This window comes from Bombina bombina, chromosome 4, assembly GCF_027579735.1.
Source record: "Bombina bombina isolate aBomBom1 chromosome 4, aBomBom1.pri, whole genome shotgun sequence".
In the NCBI taxonomy this organism is placed as follows: Eukaryota; Metazoa; Chordata; class Amphibia; order Anura; family Bombinatoridae; genus Bombina; species Bombina bombina.
The window spans coordinates 1,009,857,172-1,009,877,469 of NC_069502.1; the positions used below are offsets into that span (position 1 = coordinate 1,009,857,172).

The 20,298-nt window shown below is 38.2% G+C and overlaps 1 protein-coding gene across 2 annotated transcripts in view; it reads left to right on the forward strand.

The window, feature by feature from the left end:
* Nucleotides 1-20,298, forward strand: part of MEIS1 (Meis homeobox 1) — a 199,460-nt gene that overhangs the window by 25,197 nt on the left and 153,965 nt on the right. For both annotated transcript variants that reach the window (XM_053712097.1, XM_053712098.1), the window contains exon 7: nt 17,474-17,585. In XM_053712097.1, the coding sequence (XP_053568072.1) occupies nt 17,474-17,585 (112 nt within the window). The remainder of the gene's footprint in view (nt 1-17,473; nt 17,586-20,298) is intronic.

The window sequence follows — 20,298 nt, forward strand, 5'->3', positions numbered from 1 at the left end:
ATTTTACCCCTGGCTCCTAACTTTTTGGGTTATTATCCATATATCTATATACAAATCCATCTGTCTGGCTCCTAAAAATATGCCTGGCTCCTAAATATTCTTACTGGCTCCATATTTGTCAACCACTGCCTTAAAGGGACACTGAACCCAAATTTTTTCATTCATGATTTAGATAGAGCATGCAATTTTAAGCAACTTTCTAATTTACTCCTATTATCAAATCTTCTTTATTCTCTTTGTATCTTTATTTGAAATGCAAGAATGTAAGTTTAGATGCCGGCCCATTTTTGGTGAACAACCTGGGTTGTCCTTGCTGATTGGTGGATAAAGTCATCCACCAATAAAAAAGTGCTGTCCAGAGTGCTGAACTAAGAACAAAGCTTAGATGCCTTCATTTTCAATTAAAGATAGCAAAAGAACGAAGAAAAAAATATAATAGGAGTAAATTAGAAAGTTGCTTAAAATTGAATGTTCTATCTGAATCACAAAAGAAAAAAAATTGGGTTCAGTGTTCCTTTAACCCCTTAATGACCGCAGCACTTTTCCATTTTCTGTCCGTTTGGGACCAAGGCTATTTTTACATTTTTGCGGTGTTTGTGTTTAGCTGTAATTTTCCTCTTACTCATTTACTGTACCCACACATATTATATACCGTTTTTCTCGCCATTAAATGGGCTTTCTAAAGATACCATTATTTTTATCATATCTTATAATTTACTCTAATTTTTTTTATAAAATATGAGGAAAAAATGGAAGAAAACACACTTTTTCTAACTTTGACCCCCAAAATCTGTTACACATCTACAACCACCAAAAAAATCCCATGCTAAATAGTTTCTAAATTTTGTTCTGAGTTTAGAAATACCCAATGTTTACATGTTCTTTGCTTTTTTTGCAAGTTATAGGTCCATAAATACAAGTAGCACTTTTCTATTTCCAAACCACTTTTTTTCAAAATGAGTGCTAGTTACATTGGGACACTGATATCTTTCAGGAATCCCTGAATATCCATTGACATGTATATATTTTTTTTTAGAAGATATCCCAAAGTATTGATCTAGGCCCATTTTGGTATATTTCATGCCACCATTTCACCGCCAAATGCGATCAAATAAAAAAAATTGTTCACTTTTTCACAAATTTTTTCACAAACTTTAGGTTTCTCACTGAAATTATTTACAAACAACTTGTGCAATTATGGCATAAATGGTTGTAAATTCTTCTCTGGGATCCCCTTTGTTCATAAATAGCAGACATATATGGCTTTGGTGTTGCTTTTTGGTAATTAGAAGGCTGCTAAATGCCACTGCGCACCACACGTGTTTTATGCCCAGCAGTGAAGGGGTTAATTAGGGAGCATGTAGGGAGCTTGTATGGTTAATTTTAGCTTTAGTGTAGTGTAGTAGACAACCCCAAGTATTGATCTAGGCCCATTTTGGTATATTTCATGCCACCATTTCACCACCATATGCGATCAAATTTAAAAAAACGTTAAATTTTTCAAAATTTTAGGTTTCTCACTGAAATTATTTACAAACAGCTTATGCAATTATGGCACAAATGGTTGTAAATGCTTTTCTGGGATCCCCTTTGTTCAGAAATAGCAGACATATATGACTTCGGCGTTGCTTTTTGGTAATTAGAAGGCCGCTAAATGCTGCTGCGCATCACACGTATATTATGGCTAGCAGTGAAGGGGTTAATTAGGTAGTTTGTAGGGAGCTTGCAGGGTTAATTTTAGCTTTAGTGTAGAGATCAGCCTCCCACCTGACACATCAGACCCCCTGATCCCTCCCAAACAGCTCCCTTCCCTCCCCCACCCCACAATTGTCCCCGCCATCTTAAGTACTGGCAGAAACTCTGCCAGTACTAAAATAAAAGGTTTTTTTAATTTGTTCTTTTTTTTTTTTAGCATATTTACATATGCTACTTTGTAGAATCCCCCCTTAGCCCCCAACCTCCCTGATCCACCCCCAAAACAGCTCTCTTACCCTCCCCCTCTGCATTATTGGGGGCCATCTTGGGTACTGGCAGCTGTCTGCCAGTACCCAGTTTCAAGAAAAAAACGTGTTTTTTTAAAACAAAAATATAAATTCTGCAGTGTAGATTCACCCCCCCTAACAGACAAACCCCAACACCTTAATTGATTTATAATTAAAAAAACTTTTATTCCCTTTTGTATGCTTTTTTTTTTTACTTTATTCTGTAGTGTAGCGGTTCCCACCCGCTCCCTCCCCGTGCACGCGCCCGCCCCCGCCCTTCCGTGCACGCGCGCGCGCCAGTGCGCGCCCCCGACCGCCCACGCCCACGATCCCGCCCCTCCTGCAAGTCGCCAAGGCCATCGATGGCCACCACCCGCCTCCCACCAGCCTCCCACCCACCAACGCCGGTAAGCCAACAATCTCCGGTGCAGAGAGGGCCACAGAGTGGCTCTCTCTGCACCGGATGGCTTAAAAATGTTATTGCAGGATGCCTCGATATCGAGGCATCACTGCAATAACCGGAAAGCAGCTGGAAGCGAGCAGGATCGCTTCCAGCTGCTTTCCAGACTGAGGACGTGCAGGGTACGTTCTCAGGCATTAACTGCCTTTTTTCTGAGGACGTACCCTGCACGTCCTCAGTCATTAAGGGGTTAAGCCCTCGGACCCCTAATACCCACTGTTTTGAAAGCATCTAAAAACTGCACAACAGCTTAACACAGGGGTGAAAATGGCTCAGCAGTGAAAGGGTTAATAGTTTCAAGTAAAAACAAAATCTAGATTTTTTTAAGCTGCACTCTATAAATTAAACTAGAGAGAAGCAGAAGTGAAGTTGGCATTAAGGTATTATCTCATATTGCCACATTGGTATTTGGCGCAGCTTTTCACTGGGCTCTGCATTATGTAGACTTCACCTATACTTTGTATTTAGAGAATTAGACATCCATATTTCAGCCCACGAGAAAACAGTTTTTTAAGTCACATGTTTACTTTAAAGGGACATAATACTCATATGCTAAATCACTTGAAACTGATGCAGTATAACTGTAAAAAGCTGACAGGAAAATATCACCTGAGCATCTCTATGTAAAAAGGAAGATATTTTACCTCACAATCTCCTCAGCTCAGCAGAGTCAGTTCTGTGTAAAAAGTTATACTCAGCTGCTCCCAGCTGCAGGTAAAAAAAATTAAAAAAATGAAGAAATGAACAGCAGCCAATCAGCATCAGCAGTGCTGAGGTCATGAACTCTTACTGTGATCTCATGAGATTTGACTTAACTCTCATGAGATTTCATAGTAAGCTTCCTTTACCTGATTGGTGAAATAAGATGAGAGTGCACGATGCTAGTCCCTTCGGATGTCCCAGGACAAACACACTAAAATGCTGCTTAGAAATCCTTTACAATGGGAGGTGGCTACTGAGGAACTTTTGAGGTAAAATATCTTCCTTTTTTACATAGAGATGTTCAGGTGATATTTTCTAGACAACTTTTTACAGCTATGCTGCATCACTTTCAAGTGTTTAAACATTTGGGTATTATGGCCCTTTAACTGCCTTGACCCCTTGGAAACTGATTAAATGAAAAATATGCAACTTTGGGATGTTGTTATCAATAGTGAAACAAATAGTACAACATTTCAGTTTTGCATTGACCAGGTGTTTTGTGCTTCTGTATTGGGGAGAAAAGAGTTTATTTTGTATACTGCTTTGATTGACAATTTGTATCACTCCTTGTAAAATGCCCATTTATTCTCTGGTGATTTGAAAGCAGCAGCCTTTCTGGAGATTAATAGTTGTATTGGCAAATAAAACGGGAAATGTTAATGTTGTTAATTGTAAAGATATTATAATAAGTTATTTCAGCAGTATCTTGTAAATCAGGGCTTCATAAATCCCAGAACCCAGGAAGCCACAGCTCCTAGAATGTTGCTCCTGTCTAAATGTTGTACTGTTTTATTTACATAAATCCATATCAAAACATCATTGGCTGACACCTGAAAAAGTCTGTATTTGACTTCTCAAGATTCTTGTTGGTTTATAATTTGCCCCAATTCCTATAGAAAGTATTAGTAGTAATTTAGAACTGCTATAGCTTGAATAATTTTAAAAGTTTTTTTTTTAAATCAAAACTGAGGATTTCTAAGTATAAAGTGCTTTTGAAATGATCAAGGGCTTGATGATCAAAAACTCGCCGCCATGCAGAGAAATCACGCAAAATATTTGGGAGCATTTTTTGAGCATTATATTGTAACATATGTTTCTCTCCTTCACATCCAAAACTATGCATGGCTAGATGAAGTTATCTTTCTTAAACTGTTTGAATGACCTAGCAGGACTGACGAGACTGCTTAGATTACCTCACAGAGAGATTTAGATAATTAGGCACAAAGTGTTAATTTCCAATATGAGTTGAATAATATCACTATAGTTACTATAGTTTACTTCTCAGAGGAGAAAAATTACTAGTCCAGAGGAAAAGTTACTAGTTCAGTAACTTTTATATAGAAACATAGAAATTCTGGTGCTCTCTTGCAAGCACACAGCTAGATTAAAAGCAAAATGGAAAAGTTAGTTACAGCATTTGGCCAAATGGTGATAGGCCCAGGACCTCTTCCTCCCAGGTCTCTTCCTCCCTGGGTCCCTAACCTGCATGCCTTCAACAAGGCAGAATGAGTTACAAACAAGGGTGACACATGCCCTAGACACATGCAAAACACAGAAATGCAGTGCACTCTCAAAACGGACTGGATACACTTCATGACACTATAAAACTCACAGCCAGCTGCAAGCTTTCAGTAGAGGAAGAGACCTTGACATGGTCCTTGGCCTATTACTATTTGGACAAATGCTGTAACTAACTCTTACATTTTGTATGTAATCTAGCTGTGTGCTTGTAAGAGAGAAGCAGACTTTCTATGTGTTGTGTTAATAATTGTGTTATGTAATTTTCCCTATGGATTTTGCACCGAGGCTTGTCTGGGGTTAACTGCCTAAGTCACTTAAAGCTTGCAGCTGTCTGAGTGCTGGTGAGCACCAAGGGCTGTGAGTTTTGTATTGTTAGGGTGTGTGTACCCAGTCCGGTTTGAGAGTGAAGTCCATTTCCATTTTATATATATATATATATATATATATATATATATATATATATATATATATATATATATATATATATATATATATATATATATATATACACAGTACCTCACAAAAGTGAGTACACAACTCACATTTTTGTAAATATTTTATTATATCTTTTCATGTGACAACACTGAAGAAATTAAACTTTGCTACAATGTAAAGTAGTGAGTGTACAGCCTGTATAACAGTGTAAATTTGCTGTCCCCTCAAAATAACTCAACACACAGCCATTAATGTCTAAACCGTTGGCAACAAAAGTGAGTACACCCCTAAGTGGAAATGTCTATATTGGGCCCAAAGTGTCAATATTTTGTGTGGCCACCATTATTTTCCAACACTGCCTTAACCCTCTTGGGCATGGAGTTCACCAGAGCTTCACAGGTTGCCACTGGAGTCCTCTTCCACTCCATCGTGACATCACCGAGCTGGTGGATGTTAGAGACCTTGCGCTCCCACACCTTCCGTTTGAGGATGCCCCACAGATGCTCAATAGGGTTTAGGTCTGGAGACATGCTTGGCCAGTCCATCACCTTTACCCTCAGCTTCTTTAGCAAGGCAGTGGTTGTCTTGTAGGTGTGGGGGATCATGCTCTGCTTCATTATGTCACAGTACATGTTGGCATTTATGGTTCCCTCAATGAACTGTAGCTCCCCCGTGCTGGCAGCACTCATGCAGGCCAGACCATGACACTCCCACCACCATGCTTGACTGTAGGCAAGACAAACTTGTCTTTGTACTCCTCACCTGGTTGCCACCATCACACGCTTGACACCATCTGAACCAAATAAGTTTATCTTGGTCTCATCAGACCACAGGAAATGGTTCCAGTAATCCATGTCCTTAGTCTGCTTGTCTTCAGAAAACTGTTTGCGGGCTTTCATGTGCATCATCTTTAGAAGAGGCTTCCTTCTGGGACGACAGCCATGCAGACCAATTTGATGCAGTGTGCGGCGTATGGTCTGAGCACTGACAGGCTGACCCCTCCCCACCCCTTCAACCTCTGCAGCAATGATGGCAGCACTCATATGTCTATTTCCCAAAGACAACCTCTGGATATGAAGCTGAGCACGTGCACTCAACTTCTTTGGTCGACCATGGCAAGGCCTGTTCTGAGTGGAACCTGTCCTGTGAAACAGCTGTATGGTCTTGCCTACTGTGCTGGAGCTCAGTTTCAGAGTCTTGGCAATCTTCTTATAGCCTAGGCCATCTTTATGTAGAGCAACAATTCTTTTTTTTTTCAGATAGTCAGAGAGTTATTTGCCATGAGGTGCCATGTTGAACTTCAGTGACCAGTATGAGAGAGTGTGAGAGCGATAACACCAAATTTAACACACCTGCTTCCCATTCACACCTGAGACCTTGTAACACCTAACGAGTCACATGACACCCGGAAGGGAAAATGGCTAATTGGGCCCAATTTAGACATTTCCACTTAGGGGTGTACTCACTTTTGTTGCCAATGGTTTAGACAAATTAATGGCTGTGTGTTGAGTTATTTTGAGGGGACAGCAAATTTACACTGTTATACAGGCTGTACACTCACTACTTTACATTGTAGCAAAGTGTCATTTCTTCAGTGTTGTCACATGAAAAGATATAATACAATATTTACAAAAATGTGAGGGTGTACTCACTTTTGTGAGATACTGTATATATATATATATATATATATATATATATATATATATATATATATATATATATATATATATATATATATATATATATATACTGTGTATATATATATATATATATATATATATATACACATATACACATATACACACACACACGGTCTCTTGAGTATGTTGAGTGTGTTTCTCCACATATCAAGCAATCACTGTACAGGGTGTAGGTGGGTTAGGATTCTACTTTTTACTTATCAATATTTGATAGGGGCCAGTGAATAAAACACTACATCTTATACATTTTATTTATAGAAACAAAATTCAAAATAAATAATTGTAAAGATTTTTTTTTTTCCTGTTGGAACGGTCCCAATCGGTCAATGAGCAGTAAAGTATAATGATTCATGGGAAATATATAAATGTGCTTCTACACATATCAGTGAAAATAAATGCCAAGATACAGCGCTACACTGCCCCCAGATGAGGGTTGAGTTGCTAAAGATGGTGTCCACGACTAGGAATGTATATTACATAAAGGTCAATATATTATATTGTATTACACAACAAATATATATAAAACCATGTGAAAAAAGTATTTAAAAAGGTAAAGACTTAAAAATGTAAAAAAGTTAAAAATAGTTAAAAAATGGTTAAAAATAGGGATAATTGATGCAATTTTAAATTGCATTAAACAATCATTTTATTAACATAAATTTACAATTCAAAATAGGTTAAACAATCTAATGAAATGTCCCATACAATGTCCAAGAAGTAATGTCCTATGTAACATACAGATAATTAAGTCCCATACCAAAATGTCCAAAATAAGTGTTCAAAGTTAGTGTCCAAAAAATATAGTAGAGTGTCCAAAGTTGGTGTAAAAATAAAAAAATTGTGGAGAAAAAAATGTGAAAATATAAATTGTAAAAAAATGAAAAATATATAAAAATATAAAAATGTAAAAATATATGAGTTGTGATCAGCAACCCATATGAGAAGTATATAATATATGTGATAGTGAATTGATATCGTGAAGGTGTACTATCACATATATTATATACTTCTCATATGGGTTGCTGATCACAACTCATATATTTTTACATTTTTATATATTTTTCATTTTTTCACAATTTATATTTTCACATTTTTTTCTCCACAATTTTTTTGATTTTTACACCAACTTTGGACACTCTACTATATTTTTTGGACACTAACTTTGAACACTTATTTTGGACATTTTGGTATGGGACTTAATTATCTGTATGTTACATAGGACATTACTTCTTGGACATTGTATGGGACATTTCATTAGATTGTTTAACCTATTTTGAATTGTAAATTTATGTTAATAAAATGATTGTTTAATGCAATTTAAAATTGCATCAATTATCCCTATTTTTAACCATTTTTTAACTATTTTTAACTTTTTTACATTTTTAAGTCTTTTACCTTTTTAAATACTTTTCTCCAACATAGGTGTGTCCGGTCCACGGCGTCATCCTTACTTGTGGGATATTCTCTTCCCCAACAGGAAATGGCAAAGAGCCCAGCAAAGCTGGTCACATGATCCCTCCTAGGCTCCGCCTACCCCAGTCATTCTCTTTGCCGTTGTACAGGCAACATCTCCACGGAGATGGCTTAGAGTTTTTTAGTGTTTAACTGTAGTTTTTATTATTCAATCAAGAGTTTGTTATTTTAAAATAGTGCTGGTATGTACTATTTACTCAGAAACAGAAAAGAGATGAAGATTTCTGTTTGTATGAGGAAAATGATTTTAGCAACCGTCACTAAAATCCATGGCTGTTCCACACAGGACTGTTGAGAGCAATTAACTTCAGTTGGGGGAACAGTGAGCAGTCTCTTGCTGCTTGAGGTATGACACATTCTAACAAGACGATGTAATGCTGGAAGCTGTCATTTTCCCTATGGGATCCGGTAAGCCATGTTTATTACGATCGTAAATAAGGGCTTCAAAAAGGGCTTATTAAGACTGTAGACTCTTTCTGGGCTAAATCGATTCATTATTAACACATATTTAGCCTTGAGGAATCATTTTATCTGGGTATTTTGATATATAATATCGGCAGGCACTGTTTTAGACACCTTATTCTTTAGGGGCTTTCCCAAAGCATAGGCAGAGCCTCATTTTCGCGCCGGCGTTGCGCACTTGTTTTTGAGAGGCATGGCATGCAGTCGCATGTGAGAGGAGCTCTGATACTTAGAAAAGACTTTCTGAAGGCGTCATTTGGTATCGTATTCCCCTTGGGGCTTGGTTGGGTCTCAGCAAAGCAGATACCAGGGACTGTAAAGGGGTTAAAGTTAAAAACGGCTCCGGTTCCGTTATTTTAAGAGTTAAAGCTTCCAAATTTGGTGTGCAATACTTTTAAGGCTTTAAGACACTGTGGTGAAAATTTGGTGAATTTTGAACAATTCCTTCATGTTTTTTCGCAATTGCAGTAATAAAGTGTGTTCAGTTTAAAATTTAAAGTGACAGTAACGGTTTTATTTTAAAACGTTTTTTGTACTTTGTTATCAAGTTTATGCCTGTTTAACATGTCTGAACTACCAGATAGACTGTGTTCTGAATGTGGGGAAGCCAGAATTCCTATTCATTTAAATAAATGTGATTTATGTGACAATGACAATGATGCCCAAGATGATTCCTCAAGTGAGGGGAGTAAGCATGGTACTGCATCATTCCCTCCTTCGTCTACACGAGTCTTGCTCACTCAGGAGGCCCCTAGTACATCTAGCGCGCCAATACTCCTTACTATGCAACAATTAACGGCTGTAATGGATAATTCTGTCAAAAACATTTTAGCCAAAATGAACCCTTATCAGCGTAAGCGCGACTGCTCTGTTTTAGATACTGAAGAGCATGACGACGCTGATAATAATATTTCTGAAGGGCCCCTAACCCAGTCTGATGGGGCCAGGGAGGTTTTGTCTGAGGGAGAAATTACTGATTCAGGGAACATTTCTCAACAAGCTGAACCTGATGTGATTGCATTTAAATTTAAGTTGGAACATCTCCGCATTCTGCTTAAGGAGGTATTATCCACTCTGGATGATTGTGACAAGTTGGTCATCCCAGAGAAACTATGTAAAATGGACAAGTTCCTAGAGGTGCCGGGGCTCCCAGAAGCTTTTCCTATACCCAAGCGGGTGGCGGACGTTGTTAATAAAGAATGGGAAAGGCCCGGTATTCCTTTCGTCCCTCCCCCCATATTTAAAAAATTGTTTCCTATGGTCGACCCCAGAAAGGACTTATGGCAGACAGTCCCCAAGGTCGAGGGAGCGGTTTCCACTTTAAACAAACGCACCACTATACCCATAGAGGATAGTTGTGCTTTCAAAGATCCTATGGATAAAAAATTAGAAGGTTTGCTTAAAAAGATGTTTGTTCAGCAGGGTTACCTTCTACAACCAATTTCATGCATTGTCCCTGTCGCTACAGCCGCATGTTTCTGGTTCGATGAGCTGATAAAGGCGGTCGATAGGGATTCTTCTCCTTATGAGGAGATTATGGACAGAATCAATGCTCTTAAATTGGCTAATTCTTTCACCCTAGACGCCACTTTGCAATTGGCTAGGTTAGCGGCTAAGAATTCTGGGTTTGCTATTGTGGCGTGCAGAGCGCTTTGGTTGAAATCTTGGTCGGCTGATGCGTCTTCCAAGAACAAGCTACTTAACATTCCTTTCAAGGGGAAAACGCTGTTTGGCCCTGACTTGAAAGAGATTATCTCTGATATCACTGGGGGTAAGGGCCACGCCCTTCCTCAGGATCGGCCTTTCAAGGCAAAAAATAAACCTAATTTTCGTCCCTTTCGTAGAAACGGACCAGCCCAAAGTGCTACGTCCTCTAAGCAAGAGGGTAATACTTCTCAAGCCAAGCCAGCTTGGAGACCAATGCAAGGCTGGAACAAGGGTAAGCAGGCCAAGAAACCTGCCACTGCTACCAAGACAGCATGAAATGTTGGCCCCCGATCCGGGACCGGATCTGGTGGGGGGCAGACTCTCTCTCTTCGCTCAGGCTTGGGCAAGAGATGTTCTGGATCCTTGGGCGCTAGAAATAGTCTACCAAAGTTATCTTCTGGAATTCAAGGGACTTCCCCCAAGGGGGAGGTTCCACAGGTCTCAGTTGTCTTCAGACCACATAAAAAGACAGGCATTCTTACATTGTGTAGAAGACCTGTTAAAAATGGGAGTGATTCATCCTGTTCCATTAAGAGAACAAGGGATGGGATTCTACTCCAATCTGTTCATAGTTCCCAAAAAAGAGGGAACGTTCAGACCAATCTTAGATCTCAAGATCTTAAACAAGTTTCTCAAGGTTCCATCGTTCAAGATGGAAACCATTCGAACTATTCTTCCTTCCATCCAGGAAGGTCAATTCATGACCACGGTGGATTTAAAGGATGCGTATCTACATATTCCTATCCACAAGGAACATCATCGGTTCCTGAGGTTCGCATTCCTGGACAAACATTACCAGTTCGTGGCGCTTCCTTTCGGATTAGCCACTGCTCCAAGGATTTTCACAAAGGTACTAGGGTCCCTTCTAGCTGTGCTAAGACCAAGGGGCATTGCTGTAGTACCTTACTTGGACGACATTCTAATTCAAGCGTCGTCCCTTCCTCAAGCAAAGGCTCACACGGACATTGTCCTGGCCTTTCTCAGATCTCACGGATGGAAAGTGAACGTGGAAAAGAGTTCTCTATCTCCGTCAACAAGGGTTCCCTTCTTGGGAACAATAATAGACTCCTTAGAAATGAGGATTTTTCTGACAGAGGCCAGAAAAACAAAACTTCTAGACTCTTGTCGGATACTTCATTCCGTTCCTCTTCCTTCCATAGCTCAGTGCATGGAAGTGATCGGGTTGATGGTAGCGGCAATGGACATAGTTCCTTTTGCGCGCATTCATCTAAGACCATTACAACTGTGCATGCTCAGTCAGTGGAATGGGGACTATACAGACTTGTCTCCGAAGATACAAGTAAATCAGAGGACCAGAGACTCACTCCGTTGGTGGCTGTCCCTGGACAACCTGTCACGAGGGATGACATTCCGCAGACCAGAGTGGGTCATTGTCACGACCGACGCCAGTCTGATGGGCTGGGGCGCGGTCTGGGGATCCCTGAAAGCTCAGGGTCTTTGGTCTCGGGAAGAATCTCTGTTACCGATAAATATTCTGGAACTGAGAGCGATATTCAATGCTCTCAAGGCTTGGCCTCAGCTAGCGAGGGCCAAGTTCATACGGTTTCAATCAGACAACATGACAACTGTTGCGTACATCAACCATCAGGGGGGAACAAGGAGTTCCCTGGCGATGGAAGAAGTGACCAAAATCATTCTATGGGCGGAGTCTCACTCCTGCCACCTGTCTGCTATCCACATCCCAGGAGTGGAAAATTGGGAAGCGGATTTTCTGAGTCGTCAGACATTGCATCCGGGGGAGTGGGAACTCCATCCGGAAATCTTTGCCCAAGTCACTCAGCTGTGGGGCATTCCAGACATGGATCTGATGGCCTCTCGTCAGAACTGCAAAGTTCCTTGCTACGGGTCCAGATCCAGGGATCCCAAGGCGGCTCTAGTGGATGCACTAGTAGCACCTTGGACCTTCAAACTAGCTTATGTGTTCCCGCCGTTTCCTCTCATCCCCAGGCTGGTAGCCAGGATCAATCAGGAGAGGGCGTCGGTGATCTTGATAGCTCCTGCGTGGCCACGCAGGACTTGGTTTGCAGATCTGGTGAATATGTCATCGGCTCCACCTTGGAAGCTACCTTTGAGACGAGACCTTCTTGTTCAGGGTCCGTTCGAACATCCGAATCTGGTTTCACTCCAGCTGACTGCTTGGAGATTGAACGCTTGATCTTATCGAAGCGAGGGTTCTCAGATTCTGTTATCGATACTCTTGTTCAGGCCAGAAAGCCTGTAACTAGAAAGATTTACCACAAAATTTGGAAAAAATATATCTGTTGGTGTGAATCTAAAGGATTCCCTTGGGACAAGGTTAAGATTCCTAGGATTCTATCCTTCCTTCAAGAAGGTTTGGAAAAAGGATTATCTGCAAGTTCCCTGAAGGGACAGATTTCTGCCTTGTCTGTGTTACTTCACAAAAAGCTGGCCGCTGTGCCAGATGTTCAAGCCTTTGTTCAGGCTCTGGTTAGAATTAAGCCTGTTTACAAACCTTTGACTCCTCCTTGGAGTCTCAATTTAGTTCTTTCAGTTCTTCAGGGGGTTCCGTTTGAACCCTTACATTCCGTTGATATTAAGTTATTATCTTGGAAAGTTTTGTTTTTAGTTGCAATTTCTTCTGCTAGAAGAGTTTCAGAATTATCTGCTCTGCAGTGTTCTCCTCCTTATCTGGTGTTCCATGCAGATAAGGTGGTTTTACGTACTAAACCTGGTTTTCTTCCAAAAGTTGTTTCTAACAAAAACATTAACCAGGAGATTATCGTACCTTCTCTGTGTCCGAAACCAGTTTCAAAGAAGGAACGTTTGTTGCACAATTTGGATGTTGTTCGCGCTCTAAAATTCTATTTAGATGCTACAAAGGATTTTAGACAAACATCTTCCTTGTTTGTTGTTTATTCCGGTAAAAGGAGAGGTCAAAAAGCAACTTCTACCTCTCTCTCTTTTTGGATTAAAAGCATCATCAGATTGGCTTACGAGACTGCCGGGCGGCAGCCTCCCGAAAGAATCACAGCTCATTCCACTAGGGCTGTGGCTTCCACATGGGCCTTCAAGAACGAGGCTTCTGTTGATCAGATATGTAGGGCAGCGACTTGGTCTTCACTGCACACTTTTACCAAATTTTACAAGTTTGATACTTTTGCTTCTTCTGAGGCTATTTTTGGGAGAAAGGTTTTGCAAGCCGTGGTGCCTTCCATTTAGGTGACCTGATTTGCTCCCTCCCTTCATCCGTGTCCTAAAGCTTTGGTATTGGTTCCCACAAGTAAGGATGACGCCGTGGACCGGACACACCTATGTTGGAGAAAACAGAATTTATGTTTACCTGATAAATTACTTTCTCCAACGGTGTGTCCGGTCCACGGCCCGCCCTGTTTTTTTTAATCAGGTCTGATAATTTATTTTCTTTAACTACAGTCACCACGGTACCATATGGTTTCTCCTATGCAAATATTCCTCCTTAACGTCGGTCGAATGACTGGGGTAGGCGGAGCCTAGGAGGGATCACGTGACCAGCTTTGCTGGGCTCTTTGCCATTTCCTGTTGGGGAAGAGAATATCCCACAAGTAAGGATGACGCCGTGGACCGGACACACCGTTGGAGAAAGTAATTTATCAGGTAAACATAAATTCTGTTTTTTCACATGGTTTTATATATATTTGTTGTGTAATACAATATAATATATTGACCTTTATGTAATATACATTCCTAGTCGTGGAAACCATCTTTAGCAACTCAACCCTCATCTGGCATTTCTTTTAACTTTGGAGTCTGGTTGGGAGTCTCCGCCTATATCATATATAGCTTGCATGGTATTATTGTGGCGCTGATAGATATACATTTATTTGAACTATAAATCCTTCTACACATATCAAGCAATCACTGTGCAGGGTGTAGGTGGGTTATGATTCTGAATTCTACAGAATGCACTACATTTTATTTACAGAAACAAAATTAAAATTAAATAATTAGAAAATATTTTCACTATGCATAATTTAAATCTTTTATATGGAATTACATTTTGGGTATACTATAAGCTGCAAAACACATACCATTTATAATTTCTCTTAACATTTTGTCTATAAAGAATTTGGAAGGTTTTTTTTATACTTTACTACTTATGAATGCCCCATAAAAGTGTTGGGATTATTTTATTTTTTTAATAAATTGATAGTCTATGCAGCTAATATAATAATAACTATTCAGACTATTTTGTGATAGCTATTTTTTATTCTAAGAAAATAAATAACAAGATCAAAGGGTTTTTAAAACTGAGTCAAAAAGAAAAAGAAAAATGCTCTTTTTCCTAAACCATCTTCAGCTGCATAAAACACTTCTTATAAAATCTGTACTGAGCATTTGAGCAGCAATCTCTGGTGAATACCAAAATTAAACATACAGGTTAAGTGAGTGTTACACACAATTTTGATAAACTGAGGTGCAATTCAACATTTCTTGCATGAGTGCCTGTATAATGTGGCTATAGCTGTGAGAAAAGTGGAGCCCAGCATCTAAGACCAAACACAATGAAAATGCAATGAATCGGAATGCTTCACAGATCATAGCAGAATCAGAATTTCCAGCAAGGAAAATCTTTTCATGGTGAATTAAGTGATGGAGGAAGAAAAATGGGGATGAAAAAAAGGTAGGCGCAGATCACAAACGCTAGGCTCAGGGCTCAGTGCTAAAGATTTAAGAACCTTAGCTAAAGCTGTGCAGAATAGAATGTGCAAAATTGAATTTACCCAACAATTAAGCATTGAAATAATCTACATCCCTTCTTAATGGAAACGTGTGTGTGAGTGAGATGAGATGCTGCTGAATAAATCAGCAGAGCTCATTAAAATATAGTGAATATATTGTGTGGTGTTGCATTAAATTACTATGAAATATGTTAGAATTGCATAATCAACAAATGTATAATAAAAAGACAATGCAAAAACACTTTCAAATGAGTGTTGGAGTGTTGGATTACTATTTTCTAATAAATGTGAGTTACTTATATTTTGCCTGCCCCTATATCATGTGACAGCCACCAGCCAATCACAAAACACATATGTATATACTGTGAAAACTTGCACATTCTCACATGAATTGGTGCAGCAGAAAGTGTGTAAATAAAAAAAACATTGGGCACATTTTTTTTTTTATTGAATCATGAAAGTTTATTTTTGACTTTATTCTGCCTCAATTAAAGAGCAGAGTTTCCTGTGTAGATTAGTATAGTTCTTTATTTTATGCCACATTCTTCTGAATTGCACTGTTAATCAGATTAATCAACACATTTGTGCCGAGGTTAGCCCGCTGGCCTATATTTTTAGCTTGTTATCTCCAGATTTTCTATTAATTACAAGTCAGATCGCCAGTCGACAATAGTAGTGAGGGACAACATAAATAGAATGAAAGTGCTCTGGAGATGTCACTCCTAAGATCTGATGCATCACAGAACTCCCACGGGTTTCTACTGCCTCCCACATGCCTTGCTGGTCTTTTGTTCAATTACAGTTAATGCAATAGTTTGCCATTTTCTTCTTCTAATTATATTTTCAAGTGGGATTTGTAGCACATAGAAAAACATCCTTTTACATGTTGAGGCACCAGGGCTTTGTGCCTGGCATTGTCTGTCCCCTGGGTGCTGTACCATTCTTTTTGCAGAGCTCTGAATAAACAAGTCCCCCTTTTAAATCTGCAGTTGTACAAACTGAAAATTTATGCATTAACTGTTTGCATTCTTAGCATGTGTTCCAGATTACCTCTTACAGCATTCTTCTGGCATGCTGTAGAGTGAATATTTGTTAAAAGCATTTCTCTAACAGTTCACATATCTTTCTACCAGCCTCTGAATCACCAGTGCAATTGACGGTGGTTAGAATATTCGCGGGAGCTCCTTTTATTTATTTTTTCATGTGCTTTCTGGCATGGTATGAGAGCATAAATATTGATAAGTAAAAAGCAGATCAAGAGGGAATAAATACATTTTTGCTTTGGGCCCTATTTTTAGTTACTGGGAGATGCTAAAGTATTGAACTGCTTGGTTCATCTTTAGTTTTCCTCTAAAATTTCCAGACCTTTTTATATATTTATTTATTTTTATTAAACTCATTACTTGTGTTTTACGATGTACTGAAATATCAGCTACATTCTGTTAATATCAAATAATCCCCAACTGTGTTTCTTGAATAAAAGAGCAAATTTGTTTGAAAAATGAATTAAAAACAAAACAAAAGGTAACAACGCTCTTTGTAGGAGCAAACTGTTCCATTATGCATGAAAATCTGTGTAGGATGACCAAGTGACTCACTTAGATGTTTTTAAAAGCTAGTACTAAAAGCTAATTAAAATCTTTTCTAGAGATAAAAAGAGAACTGGGAGGAGTGCTGCCATGATTGTTTTCTCTAAGAATTTAATTTACAGCCAATTTTTCCTATCTGAATGTTACTTTCAAATTCACCCAGTGATAAGAACTAACATCTGTTTTCTGTTCAATAGTACAAGGAGGCTCGGCATGGGGCTGAGTGTACATAGACCATGTGAAGCCATTGTTGTTCTCTATCCTTTTTGTCCCCATGCCTAGTCCATTTGCCACATACCATCCGGCAAACAGCTGACAAATATTGCCTATTACAGACCCAGGCCTAATTGTGTCCAAATCTTAAAAGCTCTTCTATGCTTGTCGTCTGTGATGTATCAGTGTCTAAGACTATATAAACTGCAGTATCAAAGACCACTCTCATTTTGCATTTTCAGAGTAACAGACTGTTATGCCAGAGGGTTTGTTGCTGCTAAATATATAATCAGAAGCTAGCAGCAATCATTTTGCTCCTTTGCTGGAATGTTTCTGTTTTCAATGGTAATTCAGCATGCAATTATGAGATATCTATGTAGTTTAGTTTAGTGAAAGAAACGAATGTAGAGTCATTTGGCATTTTTTTCCTTTTAAATTTGCACATTAAATTGTTTCTCGTTAAATATATGCACAAAACAAAAGTTTTTGAAACATTTTTCACTTATCATGTTTCAATGAATTTCCGCAGCCTTCTTGGAGCAGAGATCATGATGACACAGCTTCAACTCGGTCTGGGGGTACCCCAGGACCTTCCAGTGGGGGGCATACATCGCACAGCGGGGACAACAGCAGTGAACAAGGTAGGAATTTTGTCTTAAAACATATGTCATGAAAAAGTACTTTTATCTGTCGCTCTAGTCTTTCTACAGTACATGTACAAATATTTTGGGTTATATTTAATGGTTATTAGAAATTGCTTGAGATTATAATGATATAGTGCTTGGCTGTACGTTTAAAACTGAAGCTGCAGTTCAGTGGAAATAATTTGTTAACAAAAATAGAATCTATATTTATCTCAGTAGATATTACTTAAAATTGCTATATAATGCCTGTTTTCCAATTTCTAGCTTCATTTGGTTTAAAGTGTGTTTTGTGCTTTTAGTGTTTACTTTTTAGTGCTTATTTCATTGAATTTGCAAATCCGTTATTTGTTTTGTGTTCTAACAAATTACATAATTGTTATGTTTGTTCATTCTTGTTGCTTTTTGTGTGTTATTGTTTAGTGTTGTGCAAGAAGATTTCAGAATATACTGAATAAAAATATGATGCATTCCTGCATATTTATTTATGCTATATTACCAAAAATATTTCGTTTCTTGCAGCTCTGAACAAAGCAAAATATGGTTTTGGCACCTTTTTCTTGAGACATATGTTTTTTTTGGAAGTCATGTAATTTTAAAGAGCAAAAAAGTTTATATTTTGCTCCATTCCTAATTAAAATTGGCGTGTTCCATTGCTGTATGGGTAATGCTTTGTGTGCCATAATACAGTATTACAAAATATTTCCATTATTACTAGATATAGTTTGTATGATTATTTTTTTTTGTTTTTTCTCTGCTTTCTAAATAAAACAAAAGTTATGTTGGAGGCCAATCACTGTCCACCAATAGAGATTTAGAAGTTGTTATACCGAGCTAGTAGACATTTGAACCTTGCATGGTTATCAGTTGTGTACAAACAAGTACGCCTTGATAGTTTCAATATCAAATTGAACGGCTAACTCTTTTCATGCAAAAGAAAAATATGGTATATTGTGCTTAGTACAGGGGTCAACAAATCTGTTTAGAATTTAGGAGCCAGTAAGAATATTTAGGAGCCAGACAAACTTTTAGGAGCCAGACAGTGGTATTTCTATTTATGTATATGGAGAATAACCCATAAGGTTAGGAGCTAGAGGTAAAATCCTAGGAGCCAGTGGCTCCTTGGCTCCTGGGTTTGTCGAGCCCTGGCCTTAGTAGGTGCTCTGTTGTGTCCATGATAGAAAATATTTAAAGGGACAGTTTACTCAAAAATTTTCTCCCCTTTAATTTGTTCCCAATGATCCACTTTACCTGCTGGAGTGTATTAAATTGTTTACAAGTAGATCCTTTACCCTTATATTGGCATTTGAAATAGTTGATTTAGCATGTGGTATCCCCACCTATTCTGAAAGTTTGTGGCCGCAGGTCCCAGCTATAGATAAGCTTTGTAAACACAGTCAGCAGAAGAAATTATACTCCCAGTAGGATATAGCAGAGAAAAAGGTAATAAAATGCTGATTTTCCATTGTTCTCTCCAAGTACTGGTGATTGTTTTATGGAAGGTTATAAGATTAAGAAACATGTTTATGTACACAATGTGATACAGTAATGAGATCTGATTATACCTACAAGCTCAACCCATTTTATTAGGTTGTGGCTTCAAAACACAAAATCAGAGCTTTAATATTCACAAATAAACCTTAAAAAGCTAATTTTCATACATTTTTTACTCCGCAGTTGGTAAAAAAAGCAATTGTAAACACATTAAGGGAAAACTATTTTACAGTATACTGTCCCTTTAAGTGTAAAGTCCCTTTATGTCAGACTCGGTCCCTTGAAATTTCAGCTCATTAAATGACTGTCCTGTGAACTTACAAATACTAGATTAATTGATTAAACCTCTGTCACAAACAACTACATTGTGATAAAACCCTACCTTAGATATTTTGGAAACACTTTGTCATTACCATTGACAATTAAGACACCCAGAAAAAAAAACAAAAAAACAGAAGAAAAACTCAAGAGGAGGGAAGAAAGATAGCAAACATAAGAACAAGCCCCTTTAGATGGGAACTTACACCAATGTAAAACCCACTACACAACCACACGCTATACCATCAATCAAACTGGCACAAATCTAGAACCTTTCTTCTTCCGTAGCAATGAGCCAACCCACAAGGTTTCTTACGCATCAGTTTCACAAGTATTATCACAACCATATACTTTTAAAATAAATATGTGTATAATGGCTCACAAGGAGCCTTGGATTTTCAAGTAACATTAAAACAAAGGTAGAAAAAAATCATTTTAGTGTTTTCAAATGGTGTATTACGGGACTTTGTAAATTAAATAACATGTTATATAACTTATTATTTTCTGCAAAAGCACTATTTTATCGCCCATTATACATTAAATACATATCAACATTAAAATATGCCCTTTTAAAAACTGTTAATCTAAATTTGATTTTTTTTTTTTTATAATTTGTATTTTTCCTCCCCAGCCAATTGACAGTTTAATTTAACATAATAATTAGTGTTTATTTAATAAAAGTGAACCTTGTTAAGTGCTTAGGAGTCCTATTAAATACACTTAAACCAAATGAATGCTAAAATTTGTTGCTCTTCTAGTTTCAATGTTTAGAACCATTAATCAAAAAGTGGATTTTTCTTCTAGGGCTGCATATAACTATACAGTAAATAGCATATATGTATATATATATATATATGTTGTCTTCAGTGTATGCTTTTAATGTAATAAATTATTTTTTTCA